This window comes from Erythrolamprus reginae, chromosome 1 (assembly GCF_031021105.1).
Source record: "Erythrolamprus reginae isolate rEryReg1 chromosome 1, rEryReg1.hap1, whole genome shotgun sequence".
NCBI classification, from domain to species: domain Eukaryota; kingdom Metazoa; phylum Chordata; class Lepidosauria; order Squamata; family Dipsadidae; genus Erythrolamprus; species Erythrolamprus reginae.
In genome coordinates, this window is record NC_091950.1 from 232,706,345 (window position 1) to 232,730,723 (window position 24,379).

The 24,379-nt window shown below is 39.2% G+C and overlaps 1 protein-coding gene across 1 annotated transcript; it reads left to right on the forward strand.

Annotated features, from left to right (window-relative positions):
- The first annotated feature begins 470 nt into the window (after positions 1 to 470).
- On the forward strand, positions 471 to 23,140 carry B3GNT2 (UDP-GlcNAc:betaGal beta-1,3-N-acetylglucosaminyltransferase 2). The gene is made up of 3 exons (XM_070732528.1): positions 471 to 1,558; positions 19,243 to 21,171; positions 22,990 to 23,140. The coding sequence occupies exon 2, from the start codon at positions 19,252 to 19,254 to the stop codon at positions 20,443 to 20,445; it is 1,194 nt and encodes a 397-aa protein (XP_070588629.1). The 5' UTR covers positions 471 to 1,558; positions 19,243 to 19,251; the 3' UTR covers positions 20,446 to 21,171; positions 22,990 to 23,140.
- Positions 23,141 to 24,379: the final 1,239 nt, after the last annotated feature.

The following is a 24,379-nucleotide window of genomic DNA, read 5'->3' on the forward strand; positions in this document are numbered from 1 at the left end:
TACTCCAGAAAAACCCCAGGAGGAGATACTGTTTTGACGCACTAATTGCTTGTGTGTGTAATTACAACGAGTGTAGGTGGGAAAAGAAATTGAGGTATTAATTCGCTGCCATGGCACTGAAGGAAAATAAATAAAAAATAAATAAAACCAAAACACCCGGTCAACAGAGAAGCGGAGGAACGCTAGCTCCACCGCGGGATTTCTGTACTAATGACTCTTCACCGGGCGATTTTGTGTTTGTGTGTGCGTATGTGGAGGTACTGTAGTTAAAACTGTTTCCCAACCTTGGCAACTTGGAGATATCTGGACTTCAACTCCCAGAATTCCCCAGCCAGCATTCGCTGGCTGGGGAATTCTGGGAGTTGAAGTCCAGATGTCTTCAAGTTGCCAAGGTTGGGAAACACTGAGTTAAAACATTCCCACCCCAGCGGCTCCAGTTACGCCAACTCCTCCCTTCTCCGCCCCCCGGCACCTGACGAGGATGCGCAAGCACACTGAAAGGCGCCGCGAAGTTTACTACCCCGTGGAAATAAACCCTTCACCTCTCGTCAGAAAAGAAAGAAGAAGCAGCCTTTCTCCACAAACCAATCCTTCCAGCAGGGACGAACTACAGCCCTGGCCGACTATCCACGCCCCCCTCCCTCAGTCTCCTACGGCGCCGAGGCCTTCTTTTAGGAGACCGCCCAGGAGGTGGGGCTTGGAGCCTGTCTCCCGCGGCCGGTTTCCCCCCTCCCCTTTTTTGGTGGGTAGCCGAAGCGGAGCGGCGGGACTGGTTTTGGTGGGGTTTGTGGCCCCTCGGCCTGATAGACGGCGAGCCGCTGCGAGTAGTAGAACTCCGGCGAGCGGCGTCATCCAAAGGACGGCGAGCAACAAGTGTCCCCGGCCTTTGCGAGCTGGGCCAGCTACGAAGTTTTAAGAGGGCTCGGGTCCCCGCTGCGTGGAGAGCACGTGGCCCCGGCCCCCTGGGAGACGGGACGCCTTGCGGAGGGTCCGGTTCAGGTGCCCTCGTCTGCTCCCGAAGGAAGGAGAACCCAGGGAAGCCCTCGGAGGAGATGCGCTGAAAGCGAGTAGGAAGAGAAGTGAAGTGGCGGCAGCGAGGTTGAGTCACGAAAGCGAAAAAGGAGGAGGAAGAGAAGGGGGAGAAAAGGCAGACGAAAGCGGCCCTGACGTTTCCTTCGCCGCCTCGTTTCCCGCAACCGAAATGCTCCCTTCTCGCCGTCGGTGAAAGCTCCGGGAGCCAGACACCCCTCCCCTTCTTTCGCGGGCCTGGGGCGCACCGGGTTCCCCGGGGAAGGAAAAGCGCCGCGCCGATCGTAACCGGGGTGGTGGTGGTGAGGAAATCCACTCCGGACTGTGGGAGGAGCGAGAGGGGCAAGCGCCGCCGAAGAAGTAATGGGAAAAAACCCGGCACGTTCTGGCTCTGCTGGCGAGGCCACCGTCTCCTGAAAGAGCGATGGTGGCGGCGGCTTCGTCAAGGACGACAGCAAGAGCACCAACTCCGGTCACAGGGAGCCGGCGACGTAGCAGGAGGAGCGAGCCCCGGCCATCGTCTGCCAAGGTAACGACCAAAAACCCTCTCCTTTTTTTGCCCTCCGCGTTTTCGATGGCGTGTGTGAGTTTGCTCGGCGACCCGGTGAAAGGAGCAGTGGGGTCTCTCCGGCCATGTTGAAGGGGGGAGAAAGAGAGAGAAAGGCAAGTGTGGTTTGTTCAAGGGGCTTCCGCGGGGGGGGGGGGGTTCCCAGGGCTTTCCTCGCCCCGCACGCCCCTCAACAATCCTGTTCGGGCGGTTGAGTGCTTGCCTCCGCCACTCCCTTGAGCACGAAAAAGGAGGCTGTGAATTGGCCGTGGAAAATTTTGGTCCCAGAAATATGACTCGTGGGTATTGGCGTCGAAATCCTGAGAAGATCCAAGGGGAATCTTTTGGCTCCCTTTGGGGGTTTCTCGACTGCCGCGGGTGTGTAGAAAGACCAGCAGGTTTTTAAAAAAAACTTTTAAGAGGGGTCGTTGATAAGTCCTTGCCTTGTTTCTGCCGGGTTTTCTTTCCCCCCCGTTTCAGACCTTTTTATTTTCTTACTTTCATTTCGCTGCTGGCGTTCAGTTTCTTTTCTACCTTGTCATGAGTGCATGACCGGTAGAGGTTGTTCTGCTTTTTCTGTGTTTCTTTGAGGTTCATTGCCCATAAATCCAAATGTATTTGGTAACTTACTCTTTAGATATGGGGAAATAAAGGGTTTCTCTATGTGTGTGTAAAGAAATTGAACTAATTGGAAGAAATAGCAAGCCACCTTCAGTTTTAGTTCTCCTTAAGGTTTAAATGTTTCCTCTTGCTGGTGGGTGTCAGAGCCAAGATTACAGATTGTTTGGATACTCATATTTTATTTGCTGTCACCTAGTGGTCATCTGGATGTTTGCAGCTCAAATCATCCTGTTCCCAAGCATACAGTTGTCCTTTAAAAATTACCAGTCCCTTCTCTGTGTAGGTGTGTCTTTCTCTCTTGGATTTAGCTAATTGGTTTCAGAATGTTTTTGTAGTTCAGAGGTTCAGTTAATCTTCCTTCAACTTTACATATTATTTAGTTTTAGTCTGATATTTTCACAAAATATTGATTTAGCTATTATGGCTACACACAAGACTATATCAGTTCTGTAAAAATTCACACAATGTTCACCAAGGACAATATAAAACATTTGCACACTGTTAACTATAGTACACAGCCCCCAAATCATTATTACTCCAAATAGTAAAACCTTCCTAACATTCTCTTTGACTGACCTCCATATAATCATTAGTCTACATAACTATAGATTATTAACTCAAGGATTCAGCAGCATAACACAATCCCCTCAGCAAGGACAATTTACCAGATAAGAAAATTCCTTTGACAAAGATTGCAAAAAAAAAGTGCTGGAGTAATCATGATTATGCATTTTTACTCTTTGAATCCCTCCCTCCAAAAAGCTTCCAAAGTACCTAACACAAAACAACCATGCTCCAAGGAAAAGAGGCAGACCTTTAGGGAAAAAAGGGAACATGTTAGCTCTGGCTTTAGAGCTAAGTTAAAAATTGTTATCAAGTTGAATGAAGCTGTTTGAGATGTCTTGGTGGGACAGTTTACAGGCAGGCAGATTCTAAACTGAAATTTGTATGTTAATAAAATAATGCTAGCTTTGGAAATATTTTCCATATTTAGAAAATCATTACCTAAGCATAAATGTCCCCCCCCCCCCTGTAATTAAGCTTTCCCACTGGATTGATTGTTTTACAATCCTTGAGTGGTGGAAAAGTGACATTAGAATGCAAGTAGAAAGATAGGTTTTTTATAAAAATGTTTGGTATGCCAAGACACCAAAAAATTATAGGCCTGGCTCTTTTCCTAAAGGCGTTTCTATCACATGCTGAGGAATTGGTCATGTAATCACATCAGATGCGATGCAGGAAGAAATTGATTCATTATGATCTGGTAGAGCAAGGAAAAAGTGAAGAATGAAATAGGCACTGATATCAAAGGTATAGCAGGCTAGACCTGATACAAACTAGTGAAGTTTAGAATACAGATACTATTTTCCATGATGAATTTAACATTGGTAACTAAAATTCTTTTTTAAAAGGGGGTTTATGGAAGAGAGAGTGAATGGTAGATACTATAATATTCCAAATAAACTGAATGATAATCCAAATGTTTGTTTATTATTATTATTATTATTATTATTATTATTATTATTATTATTATTAATTCAATTTGTATGCCGCCCCTCTCCGTAAACGCAGGGCGGCTCACAGCAATAGTAGAACTTTTGTGGGATAGCCAGAATAATTAGTGTTGCAGATAAGCCAGTCAGCCCTAGGTCTTGGAGGTCTCCATAGATGGAAACCTGTATCTTGCATCTGGAAGCAAATTGGGAATTACATTGCTGCAGCATAGATAGCTTCAGGAGAAGTCTCATTCAGAGCTCATTGCATTGATTTGGACAGAAGATTTGGCAAAATCTGATAAAATCATAGAGAAGGTAGCAAGGTAATTAAGAGTGGAATGGGCTATTAGAGATTACAAGTGATCTCACTTAATGACCACTCAACAATTTATAGACTTATGACAATACTGAATCTCTGGTACTACCGACCAGTACTTGTTCTGTCTGTCACAATATCCCACAGTCACATGGTTGTCTTTTGTGATTCTCATTGCTGGCTCCTGACAGCAAAATCAATAGGAAAGCTGGCAGGAGATCACGGATGACAACCACATGAAGTCCTTAATGATGTCATGTGATACACTTAATGGCAACTACAAGCGCTGGCTGGAAAGGCCATTCCTAAGCAGCATGGACACTCTTTATCACCATGATGTTTAACAATAGAAAGTTTCATTTCAATTGCTATTATTAACCAAGGATTAGCTATCCTATATATTATTAATTCCAAGGGGGGAGGGGGCAAATATGAGAAAGATTTAGAGTAAGACCACTTTAATTATGCTAGGTATAAATTGTGTGGGGGAAATTACCTTTCATGGCAATTATCAAGTCCTAGAATCAAGATTCATTTAGATTTTTGGAAAGAACCAAGGGGGACAAGCATGTAATACACAATTGGCCACATTTGCAATCCTGGCGATTCTTACTCAGGAGAATACAGGTAGTTCTCACTACAGTTGGGACCAGCAGCTCCATTGCTAAGTAATGTCATAAATTGAAAAACCACATGACCATGTCCAACTTACTATGGCAGTCCCAGCTGCTGTCAATAAATGAACTGCCATGGATCATTGAGCACAATATCACATGATTGCAATTTATGACTTCCTGCCAACTTCCCCATTGGCTTTGCTTGTTGGAAGCCAATTGTGAATGTTGCAAATGACAGTCATGATATGGGATGCTGCAACCATCATAAGTGTACATCAGTTGCCAAGTGCCCAAAATATATGACCCTGAGGGTGCTTCAACAAATGCAACTTTAAGAACCCATCGTCTCATTGTTCAGCACTACTGTAACTTCTGGTTGCTGGATGAGTGATCTGTACGGGTAATTTTCAGTTTTCAACTGGTCATTTAATGACAGCTTCAGAAAGGAAATTTTGCAACCTTTATAGCAGTTCTGGCATAAAATGTGTGTCTTCCCTCCCCCATCACAGTCACATGACCACATTTCAGGAGCTTGGTAACAGACTCTGATTTACATCTGGTTTCATTGTTGTGGTGTAGTATTCTGCAGTTGCATGTCCATGATTTGAGACATTTTTCTACTGGTTTCTGGCAAAAAATGCCCATTCTGAAGAATGGGTTCAGACTAATGACTTGTATAAAAGCTGTCATAAAATTTGGTCTGGTCACATGGGTGCCTTGATTTACAACCACCAAGGAATTTCAGCTGATGAAAGAAGAGCCTTTTCTGCCACGGCTCCAGCCCTATGGAATATCTTATTAAAGCCTGTCATTTAGCCTTCAGGAAAGCCTTGAAACATTGCTATGATGGCTTGGCAGAGGTAGTTGATACCATTGTTTGTTTGCTCCAAACTTAGAGTTTTGAATTTGTTTGATTTTTTAAAAATTGTAAACTTTTTATGTTTATAATTGTTCTTATATTTGCATACTTTATCATTTTGTAAACTGCTCACAGTTGCCTCAAACCATTAGGCCATTTAATAATAAATGAATACAAAAATCGCAACTTACACAAAATTTCCAATCCTAATTGTGGCTGTAAATTGAGGTCTGCCTGTATTTCAAAACATTGGAATTTGTAACTTGTTGTTCTGATCCAGCCTTAACAAAAGAAACAAACTTCTTATAGAAGGTATAGATCAGCCCTTGCTTATGAATGGAGACTGAGTGAAGCAACTGCCCGTTTTAAGTTTCTGGGTGTTGAAAATTCAAAATATATTTTTTTAAAAAAATTAAGTTTCTGGGTGTTATCATAAAAGGACCTGACCTGGGGCACTCACCGTTGCCACACTGGTTGAAAGAGCCCATCAGAGATTATACTATCTGAGACTTCTCAGGAAACAACAACTGAATGAAAAAATGCTGGTGAATTTCTACCGCTGTACCACAGAGAGTATTTTAACTTAATGAACCCAAGTATGATTTGCCAATTGCAATGTGGCAGATAGGACAGCACTCCAGAGGATTAACGTCATTGCCCAGAGGATCATAGGTTTCCCTCTCCCCTCTTTGGAAGAGCTTTATAACTCCCACTGCCTTAAGAAAGTTCAAAACATTCTTAAAGTTCTATTTCATCCAAGGCATCCTTTTTTTAAGGTATTACTATCTGGCAGACAGTACAGCATGATAAAAACAAGGACAATAGTTTGAAAAATAGTTTCTATTCTAGGGCTGTAACTATATTGAATTTTACTATATACTGTAGTGCAATATTAATGCAATATCGGTTTTCAATTCAATTGTATAGAATGTGAAGGATGTGTGTTTGTGTTTTATTTTTATAATTATAATGTACACTGAAGATGGCATTTAATTTCGTTGTACAAGGTGCAGCAACAATAAAGTAAGTAAACTATACTAAGCGGACTCCTTGTCCCGAAAAATCCCTCTTTATTTACCTCTTGTGAATTAATTGTTTCACCCATCGAAAAGTCCAGGCAACAGTTTTTCAAGGAGTTAACTGCAGTACAGATCTTATCAGTTCTTTTGATAATTGCAAGGCCTTGAGCTGCAAATTAAATTTTCGCAATCAGTCTTTGTAGCACAAAACACAGTGAGCAAAATCTTCAGAAATACCAACTGTTGTCTCCTATGACAACCACTCCCCTTTCCTTCTATTTATTCCCTAGCATTCAGCGTCCACATATGTTTTGCTTCCCGAGTCGATGCCTTGTCCTCCGTTACTCTTGCACATATGTGCATTTGGAACAGCCCCAGCTGTTCTTCCTCCACATTCTTATCACCCTACAAAGGCAGCTGACTCTCTGGTGGCTGGGAAATGTCAGACGACCCTGGCTGTATCTTTTCATTCGACACATAACATCCATCGGAGCCTTCTCCAGATGCCAGAACTGACCCAGGTTCCTTCCCAACCTCTTCATTGTCTGAGTCTGCCGCCAGCTCTGCCAAGCATAATTTCTTTCTCTACCTGGTTTTCTAAATATGTAAGCAAAGACACTTTGCAAAATCATGTGAGTAATTTCTGAAGAGAAATCTTAAAGTTGTTAGGAAAGCTTAGGAACATTGTACACCACTTGCTGTAAAAATAAAAAGTCAAAAGCCATGCTTATTATAATTAGGTAGGAAGTTAAAAATAGAACTTGTTGATAACAATAATGCTGTTATACAAACAAGCTGAATGTGTTATATACAATTCTCATACCTGTACCTTAAATAAGTGTTATAATTAGAAAAGAATTGAAAAGAATTGATTAGGAGGCTCAAATAACTCTTACTATCAAGAAGCACTACAGCAATTGGACCTCTTCAATCTGTAACAAAGAAAGATAAGGAAATACATGGTAAAAGAGGTGACAGGGAGAGTGATGACATTTCCCCCTCTGTCACAATGTTAGAATCCATTTTATTCCACTGAAGATGGATAAAGTAAGATTCTGGACCAATGGAAGAAAATGGCTTTTCACACAATGCCTAGTTAAAATTTGTAGTCAGCAAAGTAACAATTTGAATTGGTTTAAAAGGGGGATTGGATAGGTTCATGGAAGATCAGGCCATAAGTGACTACTGTTCATTGCCTTCTGAATCATAAACACAATTCTTCAGGATTGTTCATTGGGAAGCAATTAAAGAAGGGGTGGTGTTGGTAATAATGATGATCTGTCTCCAAATCAAGCTTGTTCAGTTCTAATATGTATTCAGATGCCACTTCATGGTATAAAATAGTGGACTAAATGGATCTGTGGCCCAATCCAGGCATATTAAACTTTTTAAGTTGAATCAATTGTAGGATATTACAGTTGGATTTTCTTGACAATAGTTTCTGGCCGCATTATATATGTTGAAATTAATGTAGTTCTGTTTTCATAACTCTGCAGCTGAGAGAGCATTCCCATATGTACAAGATAATTTTTCATGGGCCATAGGATCCATATTTTTGTAAAAACTATTAAATTTAGTGCTTTAATGGTATCCTTTTCCATTTTTGAATTGGAGATGAAATGCTATCCAACATCAGAAAAATGTAATCATTTGTTGATGATACATGTAGATCTACATGCCTATACCTGGTTACAGGTATAGACATGTAGATCTACTCATACCTCAGAAATAACAAGACGATAAAAATATATTTTTCTCTCTGAAATGATTGTCAATTGTTGAACATTGTTGTTTATATAATGCCACAGTGTTGAAAAGGATGTTAAATTAAATTAGCTGAAAATATATTTTTGCAGGTACAGTATACTTTTTATCCAGTATTTTCAGGAAATCAATAACTAAAATGCAAGCTTTATTTGTTGATTTGCCATAGTAATAGAATTACATAGCTTGTATTTAACATTTCCAGTTGTTGGTAGGTGGGATCATTTCATTTTCAGAGCAAGTGATGGATGCTCCAACGGTCTTGAAGGGAAGGGTTATTGCTCACTCATAAATTAATAGTCACGGGAAGTGTGTGCAACCTCAAAAGATGAATAGTCCAAAAAGCAAACTACTCCCTGTCATCCTTCCTTGCACCCCAAGTGACCTTTTATCACTGTCCTGATTTGGGACTAGTGGCCAAAGCTCTGTTATATTTGTATCCACCCGCCCACCCCCAGTCAGAACACCTATTTGGAGTCCAGAATGTTCTTGGAAACCAAGACAATTGAGGAGAGTGCCTTTTTCCTTTTTTTTTTTTTTAGTATGCTTAATTTGTTCTTTTAATTTAAAAGTAGAGTGAGGAGATGCCTTCAAGCATCCTAGAGAGGATCTCAAACTTTTGCAACTTCGCCACCTATAGGCTTTGTGGAAAGTATGTGTGTGGGAGGCTTTATGGCCCTTGGGACCTGCCATAGGGAAAGACAAGTTTCTGGCCTGAGGAGAGTTTTGTGGGGACTCTGATGACAGGGGGGGAAAGGGTGGTTGAGGTGACTGTAAAGAGGGGGAAATAGAGCAAGTTCCTGGCTGCTGCCTTCACACAGCCGGGCTCTTTTTTCAAGACTGCCAGAGGCTGAGGCCTATCCAAGTACCTCAGGATTGAGAAATTACAAACAGGTCTGAGAGACATTTTGTACATTTTAAACAAACCCCAAGAACGCCCCCTTAGAGGAATGTAAAGGTGTTAATGCTGAAGCTATTTTAAAAGTTGCCTGGATTAGCACAGAATTTGTTGGACTAGAAACGGAAAAACCTGGGTTTGGCTTCCCTTTTTTCAGTATCTGAGGCTCACTGGATGATATTTGGCCAGTCATACTCTCAGCCCTGTTACCTTTCAGGTTGTTGGGTGGGGTAAAAAATAAATAAGCAAAGGAAGGAAGGCTGTGTACATTGCCTCAATTTCTGAAAGAGCTGGATGTGAATCAAATAAACAAACAGCAATTGAAGAGCCTTTTTTTTGTTTTTTTGCTGGGTGCTCATTTTTCTAGAGCAGAAGCTTAGAGTTGAACCCTAATTAATTCCCCAAAGGTTTTCTGATAAACACTGATTTCTTACAATCACAAGCAAGAATGTCTAAGGCTTGGAGGTGCTAAGGCTTTCTCATGGCTTATGACTGCCTCAGACCATCCTATGTAACTATAGAGTGGAGGAAGCCCAGCTAATGACCAGTATTCTATCTAGTCATATTCTGGCATGTTATTTTTAATGAAGAAAAGGTGTAACTTTTAAAATATAAACAGCTGTGTATTGAGAAAAAAACAAATTGCAAATTACAATAGAAACTGACTTCACGTTCTTGAAGTGACAGAATAATAGAGTTGGAAAGGACCTTTGAGGCCTTCTAGTCCAACCCCCTGCTCAAGCAGGAGAACCTGTTCCATTCTTGACAAATGGCTGTCCGATCATTTCTTAAAAACCTAGTGTTGGGAGCACCCACAACCTTTGAAGGCAAGCTGTTCCACTGATTGATTGATTGATCTGTCAGAAAATTTCTCCTTAGTTCTAGGTTGCTTCTCTACTTGATTAGTTTCCATCCATTGCTTCTTGTTCTGCCTTCAGGTACTTTGGAGAAAAGGTTGAACCCCTCTTCTTTATGCCAACCCCTTACATATTGCAGCACTGCTATCCTGTCCCTCGTTCTTTTTTTCATTAAAATAGAGATACCCAATTCCTGCAATCGTTCTTCTTATGTTTTAGCCTCCAGTCCCTTAATTTTGTTTTAATATTGTGGCAACCGAAACTGGATCCAATATTCTAAATGTGATCTCACCAAGGCATTATAAAAGGGTACTAACTAATATTTCATGTGTCTTAATTTTATGCCTCTGTTGTTGAAAAGCTACTATTGACATTTAAGAGAATGTATATTCTCTTAAATTTAAGGCAGAATCTAGATTTTCTTTGAAACTAAAACAGCAGTAGCAATTTGCCGTCTCAAAACTGACTCCTCTAGGAAACATTTACAGAAGTTCATTTTCCCTCCATTTTCTATCTTATCTCCATGCTGAGGTTGAAAGGAGGTGGAGCTTAGCTTCACACATTAAATAATTGAGTAATATATTTCCCTCCAATTTAGAAATCATGTAATGGTTGCAAAGTAAAAATCTATATAAATAGAACTTTATAATTTACTGAGGCTAATTTTGTGAGTAGTAATCCTAAGTAATTAGTGAGTCTAGTGAGTCTGCAACCTTTGAAATCAGAAATTACATCACTGAAGTTCAGCATCATGTTATGAATGAATGAAGATGTCTTTTCATACCAATTGTCAGAGATGAAAAAAAAGTGCAAGGTGGAAGATAGGCTTAATAAATGAAAAAAAGAAGTTAAATTAGAAAAAGCCAACCCTCCTTTTGTATGCCACTGCCTTGAAAGTAGTTCTGGCCCTTATGTTGTCAAAGTAATTGTTCTTCAGTGATATTAAGCATGGCTTACTGAATTTATCAAGTTTTCAAAGAACTCAAATCCACATCTAAATTTTTTGAGAACCCAAAACCTCAAAAACCACAGCCCCAAATCATTATTTACGAAGCACAATAACTAGATTAGCACAAAGCCAAAGTCAAACAGAAACATTCTTATTTAACTTGTTGAACAAGCTATTTACCCATGAATTGCATATTGTAGAATGCATACTGTTACTAAACTTACAGTACTACTGTTGTTAATAATATATTATGAATTGTTGAAATGTTTGAATGTGGTAAAATAGATGAATAATAAACCATTGCTTTATAGTTTATTCAGATATGGAAAAAGTAGAATGGAAACCTCTTGAGGAGCAATTAGTTCTTAACTGAGCATCCCAATATAATTGGACTGGTTGGATTTATTTATTTATTTCAAAGAGGAATGAAATTTGATGAAATGATTTCATCATCAATTATAATGTAAATTTTAGGCAGTCATGAATAAAACATTAGTGCACGTAATGAATGATTTAAGGTTGACGTAGCCTTCCATCCTTCTGAGGTTGGTAAAATGAGGACCCAGATTGTTGGGGGCAATATGCTGACTATAAAAATCACTTAGGGAGGGTTGTAAAGTGATATATAAGTCTAAGTGCTATTGCTATTCTACATTCAAGAATTTATTTATAAAAACACATTAAGCTAGGCTTTATTCTAGACTAGACAGCATATGACCAACTATCAGAATGAAGTTTCGCTTGAACAATTTATGGCTCCTCCTATCAGAGAGAATAGCTAAACAAAAGGCAAACACAAACCACAGCATATTAAAAAAGAGAAAATCAAAATCCCAATTCACATCTCTGCTAGACAAATAACAAAAAGAGGTTCAACTGTTCCTGCAAGCAACCCAAGCCAAGTCAGATAACTTTAGCAATGTGCACAGTATAATCAAAGAATATTTGAATTAATATGCAGTTTTTAAGTTGGCAGAATATTTTTTAAAAACCCAGAAAACAGCAAACCAACTAATTATGTAGTTGAAATAAGGGTTAAAAACTTTTAGAAAGAAAAATAAAAGTCACTGTACTATTTTTATGTGGACGTAGAATCAGAACTAATTTGCTTGGTACTTTCAATCTGGAAGTTCCTAATTTTAAGAAAACATTAAGTTTTCAATTCAAATATTAAATTTAATATTTTGATTTCCTATTAAGTGTATATTTTATAAATATTTGATAGACTATTTATAATCCAGAATATCCAGAAGCTTTTGAAATGAGCACTACAATGCAGAAATTTCATACTTTTTTTTAGTTCCTCAGTTTCCTTCTGTAGTGAGAATGGAAAATAAATTTTATCCCAGAGAGCAGAATTTTATTATTAACCTGACATTTAATCACAGCTTGTGAATGGACCAAGACAACCTTAATTTTTCTGACACCTGCAAATCTTATTGAGCAACTTTATGGGCCCTGCATTTATTTTCAAATAAAGTTTCCCAACCATAAATCCCACTGAACTCACATTTTAGATATGAATTAGTCATTCATATCTAAATATGTATATTCAAATATCATGTTTAATATATTTCTGCATTACAGAATTTTAAGATGCATAATCAACAATAAACTGATAGATTGTGCTTGTGTGATGATCCAGTGGCTCTTAAAAATACAATCATGGAATCATAAGGGTAGAAGGGACTTTGGGGATCTTCTAATCCAACCTCTTGTTCATGGCAGTAGCACTTAGAGAAATGGTTCTGCAATATTTTCTTGAAAATCTGCAGTGATAGAGCACCCATAAGTATAGGAGGCAAACAATTCCATTGATAAATTGTTCTCACTGTCAGGAAATTCCTCCTTAGTTCCATGATTGATCTCCTGATGAGCTTTCTCCTGTTGCTTCTTGTCCTGCCCTCCGGTGACTTTTGAGAATAATTCAACCCCCTTTTCCCTGTGTCAACTCTTCAGGTATGAATAAATAAATAAAATAGTTTGAGAAGTAATTATTGGGTACTTGGTGAAGGCAGAGTTTATCAGAATTCTTGAGTTAAGATCAAGAAACAAAAATAATTATAGGTACCTTCTAGTGAGGAAAATCCTTTGAATATTATTGTATCTTAACCTTTATAATGGATAGTGAAAAGAATCCTGCAAGGAAAGTATGTAGCATCCCACAAATATAAATAAGTAAGCTTCCAGTGTACCTTACCCTCAATAGAAAGGCCTAACAATTTTTTTCTCCTCTCTTTCTCCAAATGTTCAGTGCAAAGAAGGCATTTTAGCTATAGAATTTGGGAGTGAGGTATATATACAGATATGCACAGAATATTCTTGTAAAGTTTAATTTGTTTAAAAATTTGAACTTTGAGGAATAAGAAGCAGCAGGAGAAGTCTGCCATGATTTTCTTTTGGGAATGCAAATGCTTTTAATCTTATTAAAATCATCCTGAGGTTTAACAAGAAAGGAAAAAACAGCACAAATCCTTTTTTTTTTTTGCTGTCTTTCTCCACTGCTGAGATAATAGCAATTCCTCTTCCTTTTCAAAAATGCCTTGCCTGTGCCAAAGGATTTAGCATTTGCTGAACCAGCAGAAATGACTGAAGAGATTTGAGCTGAAACTTGTGGGTACTGATTAAAGTTGATAACTTTGTTGATACTCTAGGTAGCTGATTTGTTATGTAATTATATTATAATCGGTGTAAGATATATTGCTTACAAACTAATCCTTCTACAGTTTAAAATGTTCTAATCTAAATGTTACAAAGCGGTTTTGAAAAATGTGCTGCAAATGTGGTTTTTTTTAAGAGCAAAACTTTAATTTATTTCTACTAAAAATAATCATGGAATGGTATTGATTTGTTGTTCAGTTGCTAAATCATGTGTGACTTTTCGTGACCCTGTGGACCACAGCATGCCAGGCCCCCCTGTTCTGCCCTGTCTTGCAGAGTTTGCCTAAATTTATGGATCTAACCATATCATCCTTGGCGGTTCCTTTCTCTTTTTGTCCTCAATCTTTCCCAAGAACAAGGTTGACCAATTTGGAATCCTTGCAGTCTAAGGGACTCTCAAGAGTATTCTCCAACATCACAGTTCAAAAGGATCAATTCTTTGGTGCTTAGCCTTACTTATAGTCCAACTCTTGCAGCCATACATTACTATTGGGGAAACTGTAGCTTTGACTATATACCCTGTTTCCCCGAAAATAAGACATACCCCGAAAGTAAGGCATGTCAGAGGTTTTGCAGAATTTCCTAATATAAGGTACCCCCAAAAAATAAGGCGTAGTCAAATTTACATACGGTACGGTGGAAAACATATGGTACCATTCAAAGCTGTTCATAGCAGTACTGTAATAATGTGGTGTCCCCTGCTGGCCCCTTCCATTGCTTTATACTGTCCAGCAGTGTTCCCTCTAATTTTTTTTCGGGGTGAGCGGAAAAGTATAGTGTCTGAGCGGCAGTCCCTTTGGGACTGGGCGGCATATAAGTATAAATAAATAAAAAAAGAAAGAAAGAAAGAAAGTGTGGCATGCGCTATCACACATGAGCGAGTTCTTGCATCCATAATTCTATCCTTTCTATGTCTCCCTCCCTCTTTCCTCCCTCCCTCCTTCCTTTCTATCTCTCCCGGCCTCTTTCCTTTGTATCTCTCCCTCCCTCTTTCCTTTCTATCTTTCTCTCCCCCTGCCTTTCTCCAAGCCCTTCCTTTTCCCTCTCCCTATCCTACTACCCCCCTCTCCCTCCTTTCTATCCCTCCCTCTTTCCTTTCTATCTCTCCCTCCCTCTTTCCTCCCTCCCTCTTTCCATTGTATCTCTCCCTCCCTCTTTCCTCCCTCCCTCTTTCCATTGTATCTCTCCCTCCCTCTTTCCTCCCTCCCTCTTTCCTTTCTATCTCTCCCTCCCTTTCCTCCTTCCCTCTTTCCTTTCTATCTCTCCCTCCCTCTTTCCTTTCTATCTCTCCTTCCCTCTTTCCCCCTCCCTCTTTCCTTTCTATCTCTCCCTCCCTTTTTCCTTTCTCCCTCTTTTCTTTCTATCTCTCCCTCCCTCTTTCCTCCCTCCCTCTTTCCTTTCTATCTCTCCCTCCCTCTTTCCTTTCTATCTTTCTCTCCGTCCCTCAGCGGTGGCAAAGAAGAAGGAAGGCAGGCTGCAGAGGGCACCGAGGACAAGAGCACTCCCTTGCTCCCTCGCCCTCTGACTTCCCTCCCTCGCTGCTGAAGGGACAAGCGCGGGCATGAGCGCACGCGCAGGCCCGCTGCAAGAAGGGGTTTTTTTTCTTTTTCCCCCCTTCCCCCGCCTCACGGGAGAGAGAGAAAGAGCAGCGCCCCGTCGGTTCCGAGCGCAGCCAGGGAAAGCGGCCTCGAGCTGAGTGCAAACTGCGGGATGCGGCAAAGGACTCCTTGCCAACCAAAAAAGGGGTGGGGGTGGCAAAGGCAAAGCCTGGGAGGCGGGGAAGGGAAGAGCGGGAGACCCCCAGACAGAAAGGCTGAGGGGAAGGAAAGACGGAAGGAGGGAGGGATTGAAAAGCGAAGCCAGGGAGAACTGAGAGAAAAGGGGAGCGGCGCGGGCGAGAGAGGGGTGGGCATTCCCGAAACGGATGGAGAAAGCCCTCTCTCGCAGTGAAAGCACTCCCAGCCAGGGGGCTGCGAGAGAGGGCTTTCTCCGTCCGTTTCGGGAAAGCCCGTCCCGCCCCTCTCGCAGCCCCCTGGCTGGGAGCGCTTTCGTCCCGAGGAGCTGAAGCCGCCGCCGCCGCGAGAGGAGTCGCACCCCAAGGCAGGGGGCGGCAGAGGAGGAGAGGGGGCGGATCGGGCGGGTGGGGGGCAGGGCCGAGAGATCAGGAGCGCGAGGGGGCCGGAGGCACCATGGAGAGGCAGGGGCGGCCGCGGCTCCCTTCTATTGCCCGCGCCTCCCCGCCCACCCACCCCCACGGGCTGGCAGGGGGATGGGGAGCGCGCGACCGAGGAAAAGGCTGCGTGCAGGGGTATTTTGGGGCGCTCGCGCGCACAGCTTACAGGGAACAGTGCCATCCAGTACAGTGCTGTCTCACCGCCATTACAGTCTCCACTACAGTGCGTAGACTGTAGTTCCTCTGGTGGCTGGAAGCTACAATAGCGGGAGTATACTATTGTACCATATAAGTGCCGTTGTTTGTGTGTGTGGGTGCCATACTGACAGGTACCGTACCGTAATCAGTGTACCGTACGGTACACTTTCTTTGGGGGTGTCAGCTTTTCTGCCTGTGAATTTGTCTTATTTGAGAAATATAAGCCCCCCCCCCCCCCCCGAAAATAAGACGTAACACAACTTTTGGAGCAAAAATTAATATAAGACAGTGTCTTATTTTCAGGGAAACACAGTAGGTATCTTTGCTAGCAAGGTGATGTATCTGCTTTTAATATACTATCTAGATTTGCCATAGCTTTCCTCGCAAGGAGCAGGCATTTTTTAATTTCCTGGCTGTAGTCACTGTTTACAGTGATCTTTGAACCCAAGAAATTAAAATCTGTCACTGCTTCCATTTCTTCCCTTCTATTTTTATTATTTATTAGAGCTGGAAGGGACCTTGCCGGTCATCTAGTCCAATCCCCCACTCAAGCAGGAGTTCCTACACCAGTGATGGTGAACCTATGGCATATCTGCTGGCATGTGAGCCATTGCCCTAACTCACCTCTAACATGCATATGTGTATGCCAGTCAGCTGATTTTTGGCTCATACAGAGGCTCTGGCAGGGTGTTTTTGGCTTCCAGAGAGCCTTCATGGGATGGGGGAGGGCATTTTTATCCTCCCCTGGCTCCAGGGAAGCCTTTGGAGCTTTGGGAGGATAGAACACGAGCCTACTGGGCCCACCAGAAGGTGGGAAACAGGCTGTTTTCGGCCTCCAGAAGGCCTTTGGGGGACAGGGGAATCTGGGTGTGGGCATTTGCGCATGCACGATAGCATGCACCCATGCTCTTTCGGCACCCAAGGGAAAAAAGGTTCGCCATCACTGTCCTATACCATTTGAGACAGATGGCAGTCCAATCTCTCCTTGTTGGGGCTCTCACAACCTCCACTGGCAAGCTGTTCCACTGGTTGACCGCTCTCACCATTACAAAGTTTTTCCTCACTTCTAGGCTGAATCTCTCCTTGATCAGCTTCCATCAGTTATTCTTTGTTTGGCTTTCTGGTGCCTTGGAAAACAGCCTGACCCCCTCCTCTCTGTGACATCCCCTCAAGTATTGGAACACTGCTATCATGTCACCTCTGGTCTTTCTCTTCCGATTTGCTAGGAAGTGGTGGAATCAGACAACATGGTCTTTTTTCATGTAGAGTTTCAAGCCAGCTTTTGCACTCTTCTCAGTCACCCTCAACAAGAAGCATTTTAGTTCCTCCTCACTGTTTGCCAACTGTTTGAAGCAACTGTTAATTAAAGTCAGTGACAATTTGTTCCCACTTTTTTAAGAAGAGAAAATTGTTTTCATACATTCTTACTTCTTCCTATAGTTGAAGGTATCTTAGTTTTCAGAATTACAGACAATAAAGCATAGATTATAGAAGATGTGAAAGCTACTTTTCTATTCTGAGAATATGGAGATGCTTGGCAAATACTGTTGAGGTTAAATCCATCTTGAGCTATGGAAACCCACTGGCTGATAATGCATTCTATGTATAGCATGATTTCGCATTCACTGGAACCAGAATTGTGGCAAGCTGATGCTTAGATTAGATGTGGAATCATATAACTCTTCTTGATAATCAAAATTAGGGGAAATAATTCAGGGGTTTATCAGACTCTGTAATGGGCTGGATAGAGGCCAGTAAAGCGGAATTGACTCTTGGGACCAACCAATTATCAAACAGTGTTAGGGAATTCCTACTAACTTTACTCTTTCACATTTGGTTTGATGTACAGGAGAAAAGTGTGTAAAAATGAATATGCTTTATTAAAATTATTATACATATTATTTTGTATTTCAGAAGTTTACTTTTGAGAGCAAGAGAACTACTCCTCTAGTACAGCCTCCATTTTCATTTCTAGATTGGGTATTTTAACCTGTTACACAATTAAATATCTGTCTTTGTACCGGAGAAAATTATACTTTTGCTATTGATCTTTCTATGTTGGGTTGAATGTGAGTTTCTCTTAAATGGTGCTACCAAGAAGGCAGTTCTAGGTAGTTTTAAAAGAGATACTGTTAGCATATAAATAAGGACTTGCAAAACAAAGATAGCTGTCAGACTTGTTTTTCAAAATCCCTTCCATGTTACATAAAACTCTACAAATAATCGCACACATTTTAGCTATGCTGCTAGTTCGAATTGCTCTCAGTTTTAGAATGTGGATAATATCCTAAATCTTTTTTAAATTGTTAGAATTTTAAGCTGGAAGGATTGCATTTTAAAACTCAAATGAATAGTGTGGTAGAGGTATAAAGATAAATAAACTCCTACCATACATCACATGAATGAATTAGATTCTCTCTGATGTCTGAACCATTTTGACAACTTCCAGAGCCTCCCCTATTCTCACTGCTGAAATTCAACTGCACACCAAGTCTTAAAGTTTATCACTTTTAAAACCATTAAGTTATTCTTTGGGGAAGGACTTTCTGTATATTTTTGAGGCTTGCATACCTTCCAACAGTATTGATTATACTATCCTGTTCATTGTGGCTTTCAAGGGGGGGGGGAGGGGAGAAGTGTAGCCTTTCAACACTGAAACATGGTCTATTTGTATTGTTTACAACTTCTGTACAATTAATTTTATGTAAACTGGTTCTTGCTCCATAACCAATTCCAGGATTTTTGAGCATGTAGTAACCATTGTTAGTTAGAGGAAAATGATGGGTCAAGTAGATTTTAAAATTGCTTAAAATTGTTTATTAGCTAATTTTTATCTTCTACAGCCCTGAGCATGTTTCTTGCAGGGAGTGATCTTAAATGATATAAATTCTCTTCCTGCTCACAGACTTCCACTGCCTTTTTTGTATTTGTGGATTACGGTTAATCCTTGATTAGCTACCACAATTGGGACGGACTAGCAACTTGGTAATTAAGTGAAGCAGTTGCTATGTGAAACCATCACTGTGCTTACTTCAGCTTTCTTTGCTTTTCAGACAGTGACTTTTTCATTGCTGGTACAATTGCAAATGGTTGTTAACTGAGGTAGTATCTAAATGAGAATTGCATATTCTGTTGAGGATGAGATCTCAATTTAGTAAGCTTTTCATTCTACCATGTTACTATTTATGCAAAACTTGTTATATTAATAAATATTTTTCTGATTTTAAATGTTTTCCAGATATGAGACATGATTGTTGGACGCAGAAGACTAAAATTGCTGGGAATTCTGATGATGGTAAATTTCTTTATATATGTCATCGTGGAAGTCTCAAAAAATAGCGGCCAAGACAAAAATTCAAAACGACAAGTTATACTCCCAAGGAACAGATTTTGGAGAAAGTATATTCCTCACAAGGCATATTGGAATAAACAGCAGCAGAAGTTGGAACACTTATATAATCCTATTTTTGCATTGCTTTCCAATATGACTGTGGAAGAAAGGTTATCTTCCAATAATAGCTTTTTGAACTCCTGTGAGCCTGATCTATCTATATCCTCAGATCTTAAAGATTTTAAAGATTTACCAACTAGGTTTAAAGACTTTTTTCATTATTTAAGATGTAGAAATTATTCATTATTAATAGATCAACCACACAAGTGCAAGCATAAACCTTTTTTGCTTCTGGCTATTAAATCACTCATATCACATTTTGATAGAAGGCAAGCAATCCGGGAATCTTGGGGAAGGGAAATTGAATTAGGAGACATAACTATTGTGAGAGTTTTCCTATTAGGTCAAAGTCCTCCTAAAGATAACTTTCCCAATCTGTCAGGTATGTTGAAATTTGAGAGTGAAACCCACCAAGACATACTTATGTGGAACTACAGAGATACTTTCTTCAATTTGACTCTAAAGGAGGTACTATTTCTAAAATGGGTCAGTAATACTTGCCCTGATGCTCAGTTTATTTTCAAAGGAGATGATGATGTTTTTGTGAATACCCATCAGATCCTGGATTACTTGAAGAGTTTAACTAAAGAAAAAGCCAAAGACTTGTTCATAGGTGATGTTATCCGTGATGCTGGACCTCATCGTGATACAGATGTGAAATACTATATCCCACACAGTATTTATGAAGGCTCTTATCCTCCATATGCAGGAGGTGGTGGATTTCTTTATTCTGGTGATCTGGCATTAAGATTAGCTAACATATCTGACCAGGTCCTTCTTTATCCTATTGATGATGTGTACATTGGCATGTGCCTTCAGAGACTTGGGCTTTCTCCAGAAAAACACAAAGGCTTCAAAACATTTGACATTGAAGAGAAAATGAGGAAAAATATATGCTCCTATACAAATCTAATGTTAGTCCACAACAGGAATCCTCAAGAAATGATTAAAATCTGGACGAACTTGCAAGATCCACATTTACGTTGTTAAAAATATATGTCCAAAAATTATTCCTAAATTTCACTTTAAATTCTTTGGCTGAATGGTAAGCATATTATCTTCAATTGGTGGCTTGTTGTAAACCAAACTTAGCTAGTAACATTGTCTAATACTTCTAAAAGTGAGATTACAACTACAAGAGTACTACACATCAGAAGATATGGCATGAAAATATTCTCATTATAATACTGTCCTAAAATTTTGAAAAATTAAAGCTTTCCAAAGTTGTGATTAGCACAAATTTAAAGACTGATGGTCAAAATATATTCATTAAATTACTCTTATTCTGATACTGTAATTAAATTAGGGTGATAGATTCCACCATCTTTCCCAAGAAGAGAAAATATAGAGATTTTGCTGTTAACTCACACTCTTATTTGCCCAACTTAAGTAATATCGTAAATAACGAGGGGCTTTTGTAGCTTAGTTTCCCACCATCAACTCCAATTCCTTTATCACTACATTAAATAATAGTTTAGTTAATGATGGTAGAAACATCTCTAATATAGGACAGTGCATTTAAAAGATCAAATTTTATGTCAGTGAGAATCTCATGAAAATGGTGATAATTGAGATACCAATTTTAAAAAATCCTTAAGGCTATTGTGTCTATTTTGGAGTCCAAATCATTATATTGCTGTATCTTCATATGTGTTATATCTGACTATTCAAACAGCGTTTGCTCTCTTTGTATATGTAGAAGTGCCTGTATTTATTGTTTAACCCTGCTGTTCTGTTCGGGTCGTATGTGACCCGAAGCCAAGTTTGAGTCCCTGTAAAAAATTTTCCCTGCATATCTGAAACTTGAAATTTCATGACTTTTCATCATTTCAGGGGTTCTCTCTATGAGAATTTTTTTGGGGGGGTGGGGGGCTTAGTTTTTGCTGAGCAAAAAAAGTTCCTAATGTTATGTTCGGGTCACATACGACCCGGACCGAAAACACTTCATTTGAAGTGCTTATGTTTGGTCAATTTGAAAACTTTTTTCACTTGGAAAGTAGTCTGAACATTTCTGCACACAATGATATGAAAATTGAAATGAAAAAATTAATCCTTATTGGTTTATTTTGCACATAAATGTGCCGCCCCCCCCGTTTTTGTGATTTTTTTTCAATTTATGGATAGTTTTGCTTGCAAAATCCATTCTATTTTACTGGAGTTGGTGTGGGATTGGTAGCTTGAACATTTCTGAATATAAGAAAAATATAAAGGAACTGAAAAAAATGATTCTTACTGGTCTTTTAACATCAGAAATAAGGCCTCCCCCCCCCCTCGGCTGCTTGCAATCATTTTCACTTTTTATTTTTTTATGCTCCAAATCCGAAATATTCTTTAAAATCTTAGGCATTCATTTACTCAATTTAACAATGCTGGTCATCAAAAAATATTTTTGGGGTGGTGGCTAATTGTTTTCTGGGCAAAAAAAAATCATAACTTAAAATCTGTTTCTGTTCGTATATGACAGGACCAAAAATATTTTTTTTAGGTACTTGAATTTAATCTTTTTGAAAACTTTTTCAACTGGAAAACTAGTTTGAACATTTATGAACATAATGATATGAAAATTGAACTGGAAAAATTGAGACTTATATTTTTATTTTGATCAAAAAGCCCCTCCCCCCATCCTTTCTGAATTTCGTGTCAATTTATATTTTTTAAGGCTACAAATCCCTAAGGAATTTTCCCCCAAAAGGTTTGATATACTAAATTGAACATTTCTGAACATGAGAAAAATATAAATGAACTGAAAAAAATGGTTCTTATTGGTTTATTTTTGCCACAAAAGGGCCACCCCCCCGGCCTTGCTGTGTGCCATTATTGTCACTGTTTATACATATTTGTCTATAAATATTTGGAATATCCTTTTGAAAATCAACCACATTGTAGCCAGATAACTAATTTTATGAAAGAAATCCATTTTACTAAAAAAAAGTATGTAAGTTTGAAATTAACAGCATAATTTTTATATAAATTGAAATAAATTTATATGCAAAATAAACCAATATGCATCAATTTTTCCAGTTCAATTTTCATATCATTATATTCAGAAATGTTCAAGCTACAAATCCCACACCAACTTTAGCAAAATAGAATGCATTCTGCTAGCAAAACTATCCATAAAGTAAAGACTATTTCACAAAAACGGGGGGAGGCACATTTATGTGCAAAATAAACCAATAAGGATTAATTTTTTCAGTTCAATTTTCATATCATTGTGTGCAGTAATGTTCAAGCTACCAATCCCACACCAACTTTAGTAAAATAGAATGCATTTTGCAAGCAAAACTATCCATAAATTGAAAAAAAATCACAAAAACGGGGGGGGCGGCACATTTATGTGCAAAATAAACCAATAAGGATTAATTTTTTCATTTCAATTTTCATATCATTGTGTGCAGAAATGTTCAGACTACTTTCCAAGTGAAAAAAGTTTTCAAATTGACCAAACATAAGCACTTCAAATGAAGTGTTTTCTGTCCGGGTCGTATGTGACCCGAACATATCACTAGGAACTTTTTTCGAACAGCATACAAGGGTTAAATGGAAGACCAAAATATTTTCTTAAAAATATTTAAGAAACATTTGTAAAGCACTGTCAGTCATATTTAAATTAAATAGAGTATGCTATTTTAAATGTGTTAAAATGCAAAATGTTAAATAAAATTGTTTTTAAATTTGAAAAAAAGTTATTTGTGTACATTACAATGTTTGTGAAAAATGCCCAGAGAGTTCTAAATACAGTACTGTACTTCAGAGCTTGGTAACTCCTTTTGACTAACAAAGCAGTTAAAGAAATGAAACTTTCACATATCAGAGCTCTGCCATGGTTTGCTTTATTGCATGAAGAAGAAAAAATGACAAGTCTAACTAATCATATTCCTGGGGGGGGGGGGGTTCGTGGGAAAAATTGGAAGAAGGAGTACTGTGCATGCCCCTTGACCCAGAGTGAAAAACATAATGGAAATCAAATAAATATAATTAGCAGGAGCAAACTAGGTTTAAAAGGTAGCACTGAATGAAACTTCACACTGGAAATTTCCTTCTATTGGTACAAAAGTCTGCCAAAGTTTCTAGCTCAAGCCAAAACAGTGTTCTCCAAATACTGGCTTCAGTGCTAAGGTTTTACAGACATCAAATAAATATACAGTGTCTGTTATTCTGATGTTATAAATTAAAATACTAGAAAACATATTTCACATTTATGTACAGATTTTAGGATAAACCATTAAAAACTCTATAACTTCTCTATGCTGTCTTATCTTTATCAAAATATACATAGAAAAAAATTAATTACTGTTACTGTATCCTAGCTTGTTCTTTGTGTTAATTAACCAAAAATGAAATATCCTCACAGAGCAACTCTATATTCATTTAGAGGCTGCTGTCCATTGAACATAAGTCTTGGTGAACCTATATCTGCATAAAGCAAAATAATATTGCACTCCAAATATATTGTAATTTATGAAAGTAGCTACAGTATCTTGCTCCTTGTGTCAGCCGATCTGCAGAAGTAACATTTTGGTAACTAATAAAATATTTAGAAACGGGCAAAAAACTAAATATTTTGTCACAAATCTGGAGAATTTCTAGAGATTGGACGTTTTTGGAGTTTTATGTGCTATGTTGGCTTTTATGCAAGAAATCACATGTCACACTGTAGATTTCTTTAGTTTTCATTGAAATCCAAGATAATGCTGACCAAAGGCCTATATGGCAACCTTCCCAATGACTGATTTTATTAAAATATTAATTGAAGTTATCTATGTAAGTTATAATTGAAATTCTAATCTAAATAGAGTGATACTTCATCTTACGAACGCCCCTTCATACGAACTTTTCGTCATACGAACCCAGGGTTTGCGATTTGTTTGCCTTGTCTTAAGAACCATTTTCATTTTACGAACCCGAACCCAGGAGCGTGGAC